Here is a 17,820-nt window from a genome sequence, read left to right on the forward strand (position 1 = left end):
GCCACTGTCAAATAATTGCTTTTCGGCCTCTAAAACACAAAACTTGATTGAATTGAATCAACTGATATATTATTGAATAAATGCAAAGCTTTTCAGGTATTGTTAGACTGGATAATTAGGGTTATTAGGATAATTATTAATGTGCTTCCTCCTCTCTGCAGATCGAGGTTGGAAGGGAGGAGGAAAGGAAGGCATAACCCAATCCCACTCTGGAAAAACAGCTTTACTATAGATTTTTCTTTTTAAGTTGCAAGTTATGGATTTGCTGGTGCCAATTTTTGGAGTGTTCTTTTTACTGTTATGCCAGAAAAAGGATCTACAGAGATATATGGTATATGAATTGATAATGGTCTTATGTGGCAGAACAAGAGGCAAAGACAAGAGTAAGCATAAACTCGGTTTTGAAAATACATAGCCTTAACAGAAACATTTGCAGTCAAGACACAACTAAAGTAGCATGTAGATACACACAAAGATATTTATAATGTGAACTAGAAATGAAAGCAACAGACACAATGATCACACAAATTACAGATGGCATAAAGGACACCCTGCTGTATATAATAAGGGTATTGCAAGACAAAGAGTTTCCTGGCCATAGATAAAGGTCAAAACGTGACACTCTGTGGCTACATGACAGAAAGTAGGTACATTATGGCTTTTAATATGAGTCGCATATCCATAAATGGATAATACACATTTTATATATAAAAGAAGAAAGTCAGTTTTCTTTATAATGCACCATAATCAAATATCCTAACTTCTTAATAGATAATAGATACTCAAAAGCAAAGCTCAACAATAAACTAAAGTGGAAATTGTAAAGCATAGAACAGTGCATATTCCTATTCACCTCTAAGGATATTAAAGGTGAAAAAACAGTTCTATGATGATACAAAATGAAAAAGGCGTTGTAGGCCTAATTTATTAAAGCTAAGCAAATATCACCACGTGTTAACTATAGTTACTTCTGATGTTACTTTAGAGGAATGCCAGACACCAAACTCTTATCACCTATTTGTGAAAGTGTCTCAAAGATGATTTGTTAAAGCAGGGTCACCAACCTTTCTTTTACTGGTAGGCCATTTTCCATAAGGGTTGTGATTAACTATTTGGCAGCACCATGTGGACTGGCAACATGTGGGAGGTTCTGTTTGGTAATGCACATGGTCTTTATGCCTTGAAAACTTGCCTCCAAGCCAGGAATTTTACAAATAAGGACCTGCTTTAAGGCCCCTGGGTGCAACATCAAATGGGTCAGTGTTGCTCATGAGTCTACGCCAAGTTGAATAGTCTATACCTTGGTACTCTGCAGCCAAAGACAGTGTGGTTCCAGTCTACATACATCCCAAACTCCACCTTTTTACAAGACTGCTGCATGCATGTCCCACCCGAACCAAAATTACATTTGCGACTTTCTCCTCATAAGGCATTAATTACTAATTGTGATATCATTTTAAAATTAGATATAGTTTTACAAACATTTTTCGAAAGATATAACATTCTTACTTTTTTGTTGATGGCTACCCCATCTTCACAGTCTAGTACAGCACAGTCAACATTGAGACTGGGGATTTTTTGAATTTTTCTTTCATCATTTCCAGGTATGTAAAGCACAGCTCGGCGGGGTATGTACTTAGAAGAACCTTTAACTTGAGAGGAAAAGCTTATTTTTGGTGTTTTTGTAAAGACATTTTTCACACAAGAATTCGTCCTGCAAGAAATGCACAGAGAAAGGAAGAAAGTATTAAATAATTTTTTCTTTTTCACACAAGAATTTGTCCTGCAAGAAATGCACAGAGAAAGGAAGAAAGTATTAAATAATTGTAAATCATAGATTTATATTCTTACAATTGAACTAGAAGCACTGGAATGTAGCAAACCCTCTTTTATCTGAATTGAATGTTAGTTTTTTGTGCTGTTTTATGATAATTACTTAACAAAGTTTGCTTCATCTGTGCACAGCCTTGCCAATTACATTGCAAAAACAGACAAAATGAGACATTTATGGAACAATACCGTTACCAAACAAGTGGGCTCGAATAATTTTAAAAATACACCACTAATTTCTTAATGATAATCACACATAAAAAGAGTGGCAGGCCAGTCTACCACCATTAATCAAAACTAAAATGTATTTATTCAAATACAATCATTTCATCCATTAATTATAATAGCTAAACTGTAAAAAAAACTATTTGATATAGATATAAAATCAATATATCAATATAAAATCAATTGGATATAGCACTATAAATAGGGCTTATAAAAAAACAAGTTTACGCAAAAACTTTTGCACAAATACTATGATTTGAAAAGTGTCAAAAAACTGTTGTGGAAAAAGAATATAAAATAAAATAAGAAATAAATAAGAAATAAAATAAGGCAGATTAATGGCCTATAAAGTTTATAGTGTGTAATCTGACTGTCAGTTATTTCCCGGTAATATTAAAGGCACCCAAATTCCATGTGACTTTGCGCAAACAAGCAAAGAATACACTTGTAAATAGAAAAATAGATATGCACACAAGGAGAGCTGAATCAGCAGATGCACCACCATGCTTCCTTTGGCTTCTGGGAGCTAAGTCACTGATATTTAAATAAAAATGTTTGCTTAACAATTGAATGATATAGTCACCTACCACAATTATCAGCTGCTAATAGGAGAAATGTATCTTGACGTTTGTCCTTTAAAATAAGTAAGCTGGTTGTAAATGACCTCTATACGGTTATCAAAATAAAAAGTAATTCCTAGCACATGAAAAAAATGTTTTGTAAGGTAACAATGTGCGCCTGCTGGGTTTACCATAGTGCTATTTTTTAGCTTGCATTTTCTGAAACTCATGACTAATTTATTTGGCAAAATCAAATACTATTTTTTTTTTGTTTGTTTTATTGAAGGTATTGTATATACTGGGTAGCACAGTGGGCCAGTGGTTCACATTGAAGCCTTGCAGCTCTGTCACTCTGGCCACTATCTTGTTCCCTGCATTACTTCTTGGATGTCCTCTGATCATTACAATGAAGCAGGGGCTTTTGTTAACCAAAGGTGGAGATACCTGTGCAGCTTTAATCTGACAATTTTGGCCCTTTAGACGGGGTTGGCAGTTTATCTGCCCATGTATGGGGACTTTCAATGTGCCCACCTGACCAATAAATGGCAGAAAATTGATTTTAGTTTGATTTCTAACAATCCAGTGTGGTCCCCAATCTGACGCCTCGTATTACCGCTGATGTAATCTGATTGTTTGGCCCGAAAGCCATCGATCAGATTAAAGTCTGATATTGGGGAAAGATCCACTTGCTTGACAACCTTGCCAAAAAAGTGGATCTTATAATGCATGGTCACCTTTAGATTTTAAAGGAACAGTTCAAAGTAAAAAAAAAAAAAAAAGTGGGTAAATAGATAGGCTGTGCAAAATAAAACATGTTTCTAATATAGTTAGTTAGCCAAAAATGTTATGTATAAAGGCTGGAGTGACTGGATGTCTAACATTACAGTACAGAACACAAATATACACAAACAATACTTTTTCACAAATATTTTTGATCTGATCTTCATGTGGGTTCCAGAGTGCCCTACATCTTTCTATGTTCTATATATAACTACTCTCAGCCTGGCCTTCATGGACTCGTGCTCCACTTATACAAATATTCCATGACCCTTCCACCCACATATGCAAGGGGGTTAGGGCCCATGGTAGTTATGCCACTGGTTTTAAATTGTTAAGTGGTAAGCACAACTTTCCTTTTTTGCCATAAATGAATAAAGGCAGTCATACTTTCATATTTCCGGTACCCCAAATCATATAAAGTAGGATGTAAGAAGTGCATTTTGGAGAGAAAATCTGTACAACGACTGGTAGATTCTCCTGCTGTGAATGTAGTTTCCACTGGCATTCTTCTGCTGGTACAGAAAAAGCATAGTGTGCAATAGTCCTATAACGGTTATGTGCAGCCATTATGAATTTTAAAAAAACTACATGTACATTTCCAGTACAAATACAAATACTATAGCTGTGTTAGCATACACACATTGTGGCATAGTTAATTCCTTCTCACTTTAATTGCGGTTCTTAATATAATAGTTGGGGGACAACAGGAGACTGAATATTCAGGAGCTTGCAACTTTGATAAATATGACCAAGAATAAAGTTGACAAACAGCCAACTTCTCAGCCCCAGTAAAACTCATTAAGCTGCCCAATAGTATATTTACACTAAACCACAGACACATGATAAATTTGGAATCCAGCCGAGCACACGGTTAGGGACATATTACTTGTCAGCATTTGCACAAGATATCTTGCTAAGCTTCGTCTGAATCCAAATGCTACAGAATAAATCAACATCCTAATGCATGCAGCTTAGCAGCATTCAGTGCTACAAACGCTCCAAAACTGTAAATCAGAAATTCGATACTCTATTGGCAATTCTGGCTAAAAAAAGATAATTAAACAGCTGAAACAGAAAACCCCATAGATCTGCTTCTTTATAATAACATAGGGAAAGCAGGGGACACTGCACACTTGGAAACCCTGTTGGTGCCACTCAGAAAGCTGCACTGTTTATTCATGTTCAATGTAATTCTTTGGCCCTTAAAGTAATTCAAGTAAAGAGAAATTACATAAATAAGAACACGACTTCATCTGCCATGTGTTTTATAAACAACCTATTTTACTTAGATATTTTTTTCTGCTTCAGATTTGGTGTGGATTCCTTATACTCATGGGTGTTTCAGTTATGTGGCAAGATGAAAAACTCACCTCAGGAGGCAAACCTGCAGGCAAAAAGCAAGCCGTAGCAATTACTAATACTCCCTCATATATGAGAAAGGGATTCAGTAAGCGAGTACAAGACAGGTGCATGTTAACCAGCACGGTTTATAATAAAAAGTACTTTATATATATTTTTGTATTATACCAGAGTTATCAAGAAATTCAACATGCTGCACATGTTTAAAGGGGATGTCCAGCCAAAGAATTGGAGAATTACTAAAAAAAAAATATATATATATATATATATATATATATATATATATATATATATATATATATATATATATATATATATATATATATATATATATATATATATATATACCAACCAACTTTTCAATATACATTACATATTTTAATCTAATGTGAGAATATAATTAGCGATCAACTGCTACTCTCCTAGCTATTCCATTCCATACTTGCCTGACTACAGAAACAATGTACATTTTGTTAATAGTAGGAATCAGCTCTCATTCAGCTAGGATTCCATTTTTCACAATATGTCCAGGCTTCTGTTCTTCTACTTCTAAAGTCTGTTCATCCTAGAAAATGCAAGTTGTTGTAGGAATTAGAGACTTGGCTAGAGAGCTTACTGTCAAATATAATGTTTCCATTATGCAAGTAGGCAGGACAAGCCCTTTAGATTGTAGCCTCTTGTGTGTGGGACTATCTGATCCTATTTTTTACTGTGTAACCCTAGTTTGTTAAATTATTATTGGTTATAAATTAATATAAAGCCCTGTGAAACATGCTGGCACTATAGAAATAAATGATGATGTCAAGATGTGGAGAAAGTAGTAAGTCACAAATGATGCTGTTAATTGAAATTAAAGCACAAGTATTGTGGTGCCTTCAGCACTCATGAGACTATTGTACTGTGCTGGCCATGGGCAGGCACTATATGTCAATATGCAGAGTTTCCCAAATCACTTGCGGGTGTTGCTCAGGAAACACTGCCAACAATGTCCTCCTGTTAGGGGGTCATAAATGAAAAGAAAGCTTAGTAAGACAAGGAAAAGTATACAGCAGTAAAACACAATTTTATGACAACTAGACTTGGTCAGTAAGAAAAAAAAACTTTCCAGCACTAATCATACATAGATATTAAAAAAAAAAACTAAATCAAAACCATCTAGCCAAACATTTTGTAAATTATAAAACTCTGGAATCTGCACACTAATCCCATTAATTAAGAAAAGAAAATGTGAGTTGTTTATTTCAAATACCAGCAGGTCTTCTGCAATCAATGAAAGCTCACAACAGAGGTAGACCTAATATTTGTCTAGTCTGAGATAGCTCTCAATGGCCAGTGACCACAGCTACAGCTTTACTGCTTCTGCAGAGCATGCCTTTTCTTACACATGCTAATAATGCCAGTTTTGGTCTTAATTTTAATCATTTGTTCTGTGAACTTGTCCTCAAACAATTAGCAGTAATGAATGGCCGGAACAGCTTGGATCATATATGTCAAATTGTACTCAAGTGCCTTTTTCTTTTGAATGTACATTTCAATTTCCCTCTGCGGGTAATGTTTGTTAATTGTATTTCTTTATATAGCAAGTGAAAAAGGCCGCTTGTTCAGAAAGAGACTGAGTGTTCTCTTCATTTCCTTTGTTCAGACAAGAAGCTAAAGTCACTTCAAGAGCCACTTAATCCCATCATCCGTGGTTGCAATTGCTTTACAGCATCAATCAAGAAGAATCTGAAGTAAGATGATGCAGCTATATTGTGTAATTAAAAGCAATTCAGGTAGTTATTGCTTGGGGCATTTTGCAGGTCCAAGTACTTAAAATGTCACTGCAGGGTTCCTAAAGACTGCAGTGTTTTAAATTTGGTCAGCAACAATATCTTTCAGAGGAAGGGGAGGAATATGCAAAAAAAAAACAAAAAAAAAAAACACAACAACACACTGTGTATTGTACGGTGGAAGAAAAGAGGAAGATCATCTGGCAGATTTCAGTAAGAGAACATAACCCCCGTTCCAATGAACAAGACATAATCGAGGGTATTATTTAGTTTCAAAAATATTTTCATTTATTAGTACTTTTTTTGTTTTTAATACAAGCGTGACAATACAAACAAGTAAGTTGTTTCCTGTTCCTATTGACATTTAGCATTTGTTTTCCTAAATAAAAAAGAGCTTTGGGCCAAAACTACTTAATCAGATATTACTGCTTAATATCAGATTGTTTTTTTAAAAAGTTAAATATTTTGTAAATACTGCTAATAAGGGTGGCACAACACAGGCACATTTTGGCACTGTTGACAAAATTAAACTGAATTCCCCTTGCCTACAAAATAAGCCACAATATGTCAGACATAAAAACTTTTAAATGAGTGGGAAAGTTAAAAAGAAAAATGTTGAGGTCACTATTGGAGTACAGACTGCATGTCCCCTATGGGGTTGTATGAGATTCCTTTACCTGGAACCCTCCAGCATTCAATAACCATACATCACTGATGTAAATAATTGTTTTACAATGTAATAATATATCATTTGTACTTCCATGAATAAGACTATGTGCACAAGGAGTGTCCTACTACTTGCATTAACCACCTATGGAAAACATAATTTAAATTAAATAGAACAAAGAAAAAAACATATATAGAGATATACAATGTAAAGCTATTTATGCAGGGGAAACTTTTTTTTTTAAAGTTTTAGCAAAATCCACAGTTCCACTATCAGATATCTAGAGTCGGTTTTAAATCTGAGCAAAGATTGAAATCATTTGCAATGCAAATAGATTCATACCTTTATTTTCTAGCTTTTTTTGTAACTTTAAAACTAGAAGACTCTTCTGCTAGTAAAATCAGATCTCTGACAGATGGATGGCTACATGCACAGATATAATTTCTCTAGAAATCATGGAAGCGCTTCAAGAAAAATCAAAGCAATATGATTTCTGTAAAAATAATAACAACATATGGATCAACAAGAAAAAACATTTGCAGTCAGATAATATGGTGATCCAGTCAGCAGAAATTAATTGAGAACTGGCTGTTTGCCACATTGCTACTATACTATTTGGCCGCTTACTGATCTTTCTGAAGCACTATGCTGACTTAAGCCTTTTGCAAAAATCCATCTAAATAATGCCTTTCATGAAAACATGTAAGACTCAAGTGCTTTTCCTTCAAAGATTAAAATTGATCACTTTTACCTGTCATCAGAAAAGAGAGACCTTCAACCTCATAATAGTCCATCTATATCACACATGTAATAAAAGCATTTCAGATTCATGTAAATAGCACCCACAGAGTTGTGCTCTATCAGTATCAGACTTGAGTAGGTGGGACCCAATGTAGAACCTGACTGCAAGGGCCAATTACCATAGCATAAAACAACACAGGATGGGAGGGCACCCCAGGATTTCTCTCAGTATCCCAGTGAGCTAGTCTGACCCTGTGCTTTATTCGAGTATTTAATTATAGATGTATTTGCAGATCTTTTAGACTTCGAGGAAGTTAAAGTATTTACATGAAGTAAAGATATAGCAGAGATGAAAAAAGCCTTACACTCATAGTAAGTTACATAGGTTAAAAAAAAGAAACATATCCATCAAGTTCAACCTTTTAACTTTTTTTAATCTGCCTAACTGCCAGTTGATCCAGAGGAAGGCAAAAATCCCATCTGAAGCCTCTCCAATTCCTTCCTGACTCCAAAATGGCAATCGGACTAGTCCCTGAATCAATTTGTACTATGAGCAATCTTCCATAACCCTGTATTCCCTCACTTGCTAAAAAAAAACATCCAACACCTTTTTAAAGCTATCTAATGTATCAGCCTGTACAACTGATTCAGGGAGAGAATTCCACATCTTCACAACTCTCAATGTAAAAAACCCCTTCCGAATATTTAGGCGGAACCTCTTTTCTTATAAATTGGTGACCTCATGTCAGCTGGAAAGACCTACTGGTAAATAAAGCATTAGAGAGATTATTATAGGATTATAGGATTTATACATATTTATCATATCACCCCTTAAGCACCTCTTCTCCAGCGTGAACATCCCCAATTTGGCCAGTCTTTCTTCATAGCTAAGATTTTCCATACCTTTCACCAGCTTAGTTGCCCTTCTCTGTACCCTCTATAATACAATAATGTCCTGTTTGAGTGATGGAGACCAAAACTGTACGGCATATTCTAGATGGGGCCTTACCAGTGCTCTATAAAGTGGAAGAATGACCCTTCCTGCCGTGAATCAATGCCCCTTTAAATACAGCTCAAGATCTTATTTGCCCTTGATACTGCTGACTGGCATTGCTTGCTACAGCCAAGTTTATCATCTACAAGGACTCCAAGGTCCTTTTTCATTATGGGTTTGCCTAGTGCAGCAAGGATGACACATCCTGGATGGAATTTATTGAGCTGGATAGTTGTGAGTCATCTGCAAACACTGATACATTACTTACAATACCCTCCCCATAGTCATTAATAAACAAGCTAAATAAAATGTTGAATTTTTTCCTCTGCAGTGGTGCTCAAATCCACTCCTTTTTCCTATGTATATTATCTCAGTGGGATGCCTGTAAACTTCAACTACAAGCATTACAACTTAACATCTTTTCCTTGCACAGGTATAAATAAATAAAATCTCCAGTTTCATTGAAAATGTATAGTTATTGAGGTTTCTGCACTCTTGATCAGGCTCCAGGTGTTCTACTTATTGTTATTTCATGACTTTGACATGGTGAATGGCTCTGTAGCACAGTGGGTATCTGAAGTCCTGGGTTTGATTCTAATCAGAGAATTTTGAAAATGAGTACATTTTTTAAGTACTCCTGTATAGACAGATTTTCTAAATAAAAAAAAAAAATAACATATTGGTAGTTGGTAGTTATGAGGCTTATGAATTTGACCAATCTGCCATTGTATTCTCTCTCTTATTGAGACATTTATTTTAACTACTAATAGGAATGCACAGCCCTTTAGATTAATGTTTATTCCTTTCGGGGACATGTGTCTCACTCTGTGTGGCATAGATCAAAGCACACATCCTGAAACCATAGAATCTATGGGGACATTTTTATGGAGATGCAAGGTCGGCATTACAAGGTTTAAATGTGCACTGTACTTATCAAGTCGCTGCAGGTATTTGATTGAAACTGATGCCGCAGATGGGGCAAAATAGCACAATACTCCACAAATTCAAATAAAATTGTGCCAAAAAAATGTAAAAGTCTAGTTGGAGTCATTTCCAGTGTTTGGCATGCAAGTGATGTGTGCACCTATTTTTTAGACTCAAGTGTGGTCTGGAGGTGGGGGTGGCTCCAGGGTTCCACTGTAACAATAGGAGCAACAGAACTTGATTCAGAAAGGGAAGGCAGCGGAAATGCAAACACATTTTGACGCAAGTACCTTTAATGAATGGGGTTTTTATGTACAACTGTCTGCAGTGAAATCTGTGCGAACGAAACTGCACTTGTAAATGAGCCCTTCTGTTTAAGAACATAAGTGAATTCATCAGGTAGCCTGTAAATAAAACAGTACCTCATTTAAAGCTTTAAAAACTGCTTTTTACAACAGCAAGTGTGGGGGTGGGGGGTTCTTATGCAACATGCCAAATTTGTTTTCTACTCAAACCAAAGATTTACCAAACTTTGGAACACACAGTTAGGTCTGCTTTGGTAGCATAAGACGGGTAGTCTATTTATGCCTTCTAAATCACAGTGGGGGTTGGATTTACTTTATGAAGGATGCCGTCTAGGCAGTAACCGGATGGAATGAGTCTCTGAGGAATTCCAGATTTTGCTTGCTATGTATGGGTTCTTTAGTATATTTACTATAAGCAATTATGTTGTCATTAACCTACAAAAAGTACAATCAAGTCTACATTTTTTTTTAAAAAAACGTAATAATTGTACTGTGGAAGAATTTTCAGGACATCTACAGGCTTATGCTCCAAATAGCCAATTGTAAAACTCGTGGAAATAAATAGCTGTTGAGATTTTTATTGCCTGTGGAAAGATTTGTTTTGTTAAGTATGTCTTGATTGCCTATGTACACCGATTCATTGCAGGTTCACAGCTGGAATGTAATGAATTTACTTTTTTGTATTCTCAACAAGTGAAAAAACTGCGAATGTATGAGGAAACTAACTAATGATGTCTGTTGCAGCTGCCCCTTACACATCTTTAACTGAACGTTTAAATTTTTTATATTGCATAATGTTGAGTTATTTTGGGAATAAGGAGGTGGCTATTACTTTCTGTTCTAATGCATGGAAAATGTACTCAGAATTCATGTATTCAAATACAACCTACATGCATTTCTTGTCCTGGCAGTACATTTTTGTGCATATAAATGTATTAAAAGTATTTTTATATAGGGCTGTGCTCAAAAAATGCAAAAGAGAAGAGACTTATCAATAACCAGTAATTTTTTACAGAGCTGTAACAGTTCAGTCACTTCAAATTTCTCTTTCTATTTTTGTTTGAAAGCAGAAACCAGTTGTCTGAATTGTGAATTCCCCCTTCACAACTTAGGGATTAAAGGGGATGTACACTTAAAAACAGTTTTCTGCATAAGGAAAGTAAATGTAATTCTAAGCAACTTTACAATATACATTGATTAAAGGAGAACTAAACTCTAAAAATTAATATGGCTAAAAATGTCATATTTTATATACTGAACTTATTGCACCAGCCCAAAGTTTCAGCTTCTCAATAGCAGCAATGATCAAGGACTTCAAACTTGTCACAGGGGGTCACCATCTTGGAAAGTGCGACACTCACATGCTCAGTGGACTCTGAGCAGCTGTTGAAAAGCTAAGCTATGGGGTTGTTGCAAATGATCAAGCACAAAAGGAGGTTGGCCTGTAATATAACGTGATGCTACAAGGTTGATTATTAAATTATGATGCTAGTTGCAATGGCTTCTGTGCTGCCACATAATAATAATAATCTGTATTAATTACAAATCAGCCTTATATTGTGACATTTATATTCTTTGTGTACTGTATATTTTGAGTTGGTCCCTAATTTCAGTAAGTGACAGCAGCACAGATCATGTGCTGGGAATCAGCAGAAAGAAAGATGGGGAGCTACTTGGGCATCTTTGGAGGCACAGCTCTTTACTGCTAAAAGGCTGTGGTCGCCTTCGGCTGGTACAGAAGCCCAAAACATAATGTATAACCTTTCTAGGCTAATTCTTTAGTTAAGCTTTTGTTCTCCTTTAAAGGGGTAGTTTTCAACTTAACTTTTTGGTATCATGTAGACCAGGAGTGCCCACACTTTACGAATGCGAGGTCTAATTTTAGTCACATTATAATCTACATCCATAAAACATTGTTAACATTGATTAACAAACACCCATTTCTTATGTAACCATATCAAAATAAATATGCGCAGTCCCTGGGTTACATATGAGATGAGATCTGTAGGTTTGTTCTTAAGTTGAATTTGTATATACGTTGAAACATATACATTTACTTATTAAATGCAATTTAGATAGGTGCTTGTCTTAATATAGTATTTATTTTTACATTTCTGTGCTCTGCAGTAGACAAAACATATGTCAGAGGAGATTGGGGCAAGTGGTTTATTAAAGCTAAATGCAAATAAAGGCCAAGCAAACCCACATTATGTTCCTGTAATAGCCCTATTTGTAAGTATGAGTAATCTTTAAGTAGGGTGTATGTAACTCGAGGACTCCTTGTATCTGAATGAAAAACATGAAATAAGAGAGAAATGTAGACAAGCTATTTGTCGACAGTGTCTTGAGATCTACTGATCACCAATTAAAGGTCTACAGGTAGATCCCGATCTACCTTTTGGACAACCCAGATGCAGACAGTGATATTCTGAGACAATATGTAACGTCTGAATTTTTATTATTTTTTAATTTGTTTTTAGATTTTTGTTCAATAGCTCTTTAGTTAGTTTGAGCCGGGCAGTGGTTTGAGAGACTGGAAGAATATGTTTTTAATAACCCCTTCCAAGCAAAATGTGTTATTTTTTTCTTGTCTGGTACAGGTTTTATTTAAAACAAGCATAGGCTCAAGTAGAGACTTAGCAATTTGATTCACTGGCAGTGCCTAAAATTTTGGAACTCAACAATTAATTTTTTTTAGTGCAAAAACTTTTAATCATGGTAAAAACTAATTTGCATTTAGCTGGCTTTACACCTTGCCCATGAACATATCAAAACTGCTGCTAAGCAGTCCATCGAGATTAGTTCGGCACCAATGCACAGATGTGGTCCTCAATCCAACGTCAAAATCCTGAAATCTGTCAGGAAGGCCTGTCGGAGTAGCCCATATACTGGCAGATTAGCTGCTAACTAGGTCTGATAAAAGAAAACATTATTCTAAGCAATTTAGCAATATACATTCATCAAGGTTTCCATGATTTTTAAGTTATTTGTATATGTATTGCAATTGAAAGCAGTGTTTGTCTGTCCCTTTTTATTCTCTGCCCTGGTGGCTCAGACTGTTGATACAACGTAAGACAAGCAGCTGATTAACAGACCTGTCTTTGCTGGGGAACGAAGACTTTGGCAACATTGTTTAAAACGTAAACAGGAGTTAGGCAAATTCTGCTTTCAATGCCACATTGTTTTTAAAAATAACTTTAAAAGCACTGCCAATTTCTAATACATGTATATTGGAAGGTTGCTAAGAATTATATATTTTTTAAATTATTAGGCATATTTTTAATTTGGGGTTTACTTGCCCTTTAACAGGGTTTGACCAATTTAAAATCAAAATATTTTAAATGATAAATTATTCCATTAAGAATAGATTAAGTTGGTGACAGGATAACGGCATAATATTTATCTTTATTACCGGTAATTACGTTTATAACATTTTTTTTCAACAATCATTTTTCTTTCGTTTTTCTTTAGTTTTCTTTATTTAATTATTTATTTTTATGTTCCATGACTCATCTGTAGAATCAAATATTTGGGTGGGGAAATAAAACAATTTTTAAATCTCAAAAATGATATAAAAAATAACATATAAATAAATGTTATTAGGTATTCATTACAGTTTAGGTGCATGTTTTGAATGGCAATTTCCCTTTCAAACCTAACAGCAAGCAGAAAAAACGGTTACTCAATGCATAAGGAAGGTATACATATACCAATTGTTCCATTTAGATTTTCTTTTTTTTGAGAATGCTCTTAACACAACAATACTAGACAGCATTGCCCCTTAAGGCTTACATTTTCTGTCAGTCTAAAACCCTAACAAGATAAAAGTCTGGCACAAAATGGTGAATGTAAAGTCTAAACTTAATATATTCAGTTTTCATCGACTGCACAAGGTAAAAACTTTTGCCAAAACTAATCCAAGATCACAGACACCCCCCCCCCCCAATTCCTAGCACACACACTCCACATTAATTAGATCTGGCTGAGACTTCACACTCTTATCATGACTGCTGAGGAGTGCCAAGTCCTTTTGTGTGAAAATAGTCTTCTGCCAGCACTAACTGCAAGTTAACGTAATGCCTGATTTTAAAGCTGAGGGTTTTACTGCACAACCTGAAACAAACAGATTTATGGCTAAACATTAAATAGCAAGCCAAAAGTCCAAATTTAGAGGTTTTATTGACTTCTTAGAAACAAAATAACCAGGCATATTAGTGTTTGGATTGTGCAACAGACATTCAGTTCCATTGTACTACTCAGAAGAGCATGAAAAGAAACCCTACTGTTTGAAATCCAGCGGAACATCCCCACAACAGAGCACAACTGTTCCCTTATGCATGAATGGGAAGGAGATGAAAGGAAAGATGGACTTCTGAGGTACTGAAAAAACAAAGAAAACAAAAGTGCTGATCATGAGGGAATGACACAACTCATTGCTACGAAAGGGATGAGAGAAAGGACCTCAGACAATGGAGAAGACAGCTAAGTGACATGTAAAAGAATTGAAAAATCTACAGAAGAACTGCCTTTTCTTTCTGCACTTGGTGAGAAACAATTAGATGTTGGTACAGCCATCATAAAAAAAGAAGATAATTGAAACCTGTTACTATGAACCTGTGTACAGTGGGTGACCCCACAAAGGCTTTACACTACAAATTAGAATTATGTCCTCTGTCATCTACACCACTGGCAAAAATAAAAGAATATAATTTCTCTGATGCTTTACTTTGTTGGCGATTTAGCAGAAAATGTGGCAGAGATAAAATATTACATGATTACAGACATTGTTCAGCATTCATGAACATGAGACTAACTAGAACACAGATAAATAAAAAAAAAAGGAAACCTTTCCAAGACTAAGGTGTTATTCATATTAGTCTTTAAAAAGGGCCCTGATGCTCTTATGTGAAATGGTATTATGTGAAAACTGCACATATTTTAATTAGAACTGTAAATAGTACTGTCTCAATCATACATCCCATGTGCTCTACTAAATTATAGATTAAAAAGCAAAAGAAAATAGGAAAATGCCCTTTAATAATGGCCTTTCCGTGCACTGTTGCACTTTAACACAGAACAATTGTATTAAATATTCATAAAAACACCATATTATTTCCTATTTCTACATACCTTGCTCTGTACATAAGTCATAAACACCCCCCTGAAAAATACACAAAAAGCTTAACTTACTTCCAGTTATTTTTCCTTTTGCAAAACAGCCTGGGAAAAAAAGATGCTTTTCTCATCTAGCTTATTGACTGTTATTATTTACGGAGTAACATGCAAGAAGATCACAAAAGTGAAAAGCAGTTATTGACCCTGTCAAAATACCTGATTAATGGATAAACGCTGTAATTGATTAGCAGAGAAGTGTGAATTAAAACAGAACTCAGCATCAATAATGAGTCTCTTACAAAGGTAGCCGACACAAAATGTAAAACGATAGCCTGCAGCTATATCTCATCAAAGACAAGCTTCCTTAAAAAGCAAAGGGGAAAACTGTCTCAGCGCCTTGTCCTCTGCAATTCTTTTGGTCTTTTCTTTTGGTAATGATGCTATGTATTAAACCACCAGCAAAATGTTAGGGGAATTACTCATCAATCCACCTTCATACATCAAGCAAAGCGAGGCAGTTAAATGGATCTATTATCTTCCCACTTCTTTAACACTTAAGGAATTCCAAGCTGTTTTTTTATTTTAAATGTGTGGACTCTGCAATTCCCTGAAATCTTTTCAAATAATTTAGTTTTTTTATTGTAAATCTAAATGATACAGTTACAGCTCTATTTAAAGCACCACCAATAGACTAGATTGTATTTTTGGTTCTGGTTTTGTTGAATTCAGCCAGAGCAACATTTTACTGTACTTCACAAAAGTTTTTTTTTTTTTTTTTTTTTTCAACCTAAATAACTGCTCATGGTGGTTCAAAGGTTTATAATTCTAGGCATACACTGGCCCAGTTAACATAGTGAAAAAGGGCCAGTTAACTTACTTAGAAAGGGGATACAGTATTAACCAGTCCCATTTTGGTTAATGCATTGTAGCACTATGTTGTATTCAATTATATTCAGTTTACTTTAGGTTTTGTGTTTACAAAAAAAATCCTGCGTGTTTTCCATAAGAAACCATTCCTACAAATTTTATGGCACAGATATTCAATGGTGAAAAGGGCAGAGGTCAAAGAAAGATGTAACGCATGACAACATGTCATTATAATGCCTTTTTACATAATTCGTCTTGAAACAGATTATTTTGGAAGTAAAACATGATAGCTATACATTCTTCACACTTAAAGGGCAAGTAAAGGCAAAAAAATACAATCCCATTTTTACTTTCTATAATTAAAAAGAAACCTATCGCCAATATACTTTAACTTAAAAATGTGTACCGTTTTTATAAGAATGACTGTATGCAGTGAAAATCTCCCTTCATTTACTTGCTCTGACTGCTATGGATAGGTATTGTCAAAAGGTCCCTACCTGCTCTGCAGGGAAACGATTATACTTATGAACAGCTGGGGGATCCCCCACCTTACTTCTCAGCCATGCAGAACTCAAGCAGCTTTGTTTATTTCCCTGTAGAGCAGTCGGCGACTGTGTAGAGATTTGTATTGGATTTAATTTTTGCCTTTACATCCCTTTTACTGTTTCCAACTCCAGCTGCAGGGACAAAGATCATGTAGCCAGATTTAAACAGATAAACTGGGATTCTATTTGGAGGATTATTGTGCTGCAGCCACCAGAGTTGGAGAAAGTTTATATAAAACAATACTAAAACTATAAAATCTACATTAACGGGCCACCATACATGTGCTAATTGTTATGTGTATGACCACAAGCTAATAAGATAAGCTGGCCATAGATGCAAAGATCCGATCAAGGATTCGGACGATATTCGGGCCGTGTGTGGAGAGTCCCGAATTTTTCGTCCAATGGAGATTGGTCGTTTGGTCGATCGGACAGGTTAGAAAATTTCTGTCGGCTGCGAGTAATATCTCTGCGTGTATTGCCGATCGTACAATTTTTAGAGGGAGACTGTTGGGCGGCGTTTGTACATTAAAGTTGTATGGACGTCTTTATTAGAGATGCTGTTGCAAATGCTTGAAGTGGCCACTTTTAATTACAAATGTCCAAGGAACCTTAATAAAGACAAAAAAGAACATATAATGCCCCCACTGTAAAATGACTGTTCCATGGCCCTCAAACGTCTAGGAAAAAATGGTAACCCAAGAAAGTTCAACTTAGGACTTTTGCGGGCAATCCCTCTTAAAAAAGGAAAAGTCGCCAGCGTTTTTTCAATTTTAACGCATTTTCGGCAGCCAGGATATAATGAAAGTGACATAAGATTAAGGAAGATCTAGCTTCATTTTAGCAGTTCGTCTGGTCTGAGGTGGCAAAGTCAACTTTGGCGAAAGAGGTAAAGTTCAGTAAAGATCTGCACTGCGGATTTGCAGAGCAACGACCATTCGTCTGAGTGAAAAGACGCCTGGAGATAGAGTGCGAACGAATGCTAGTGACAGTCTCTTTCTCTAGCAAATTGTCACCTGCGCCTGGTAGTAAATTGGCAATGTCCCTGCGGATGTGAGTTTTGGCAAAAAGTCGCTATCGTTAGCCACTTCGCCCTTAGTAAATCTGCCCCATATACTCCATTTTAATCAAATAATCAA

The 17,820-nt window shown here is 35.5% G+C and overlaps 1 protein-coding gene across 1 annotated transcript in view; it reads right to left on the minus strand.

Moving 5' to 3' along the window:
* clybl.L (citrate lyase beta like L homeolog) overlaps nucleotides 1-17,820 on the minus strand; it is a 180,955-nt gene that overhangs the window by 82,977 nt on the left and 80,158 nt on the right. Inside the window, 1 exon segment of the mRNA NM_001093877.1 lies at nucleotides 1,510-1,714. Coding sequence (NP_001087346.1) covers nucleotides 1,510-1,714 — 205 coding nt within the window.

Source organism: Xenopus laevis, chromosome 2L (assembly GCF_017654675.1).
Source record: "Xenopus laevis strain J_2021 chromosome 2L, Xenopus_laevis_v10.1, whole genome shotgun sequence".
In the NCBI taxonomy this organism is placed as follows: Eukaryota; Metazoa; Chordata; class Amphibia; order Anura; family Pipidae; genus Xenopus; species Xenopus laevis.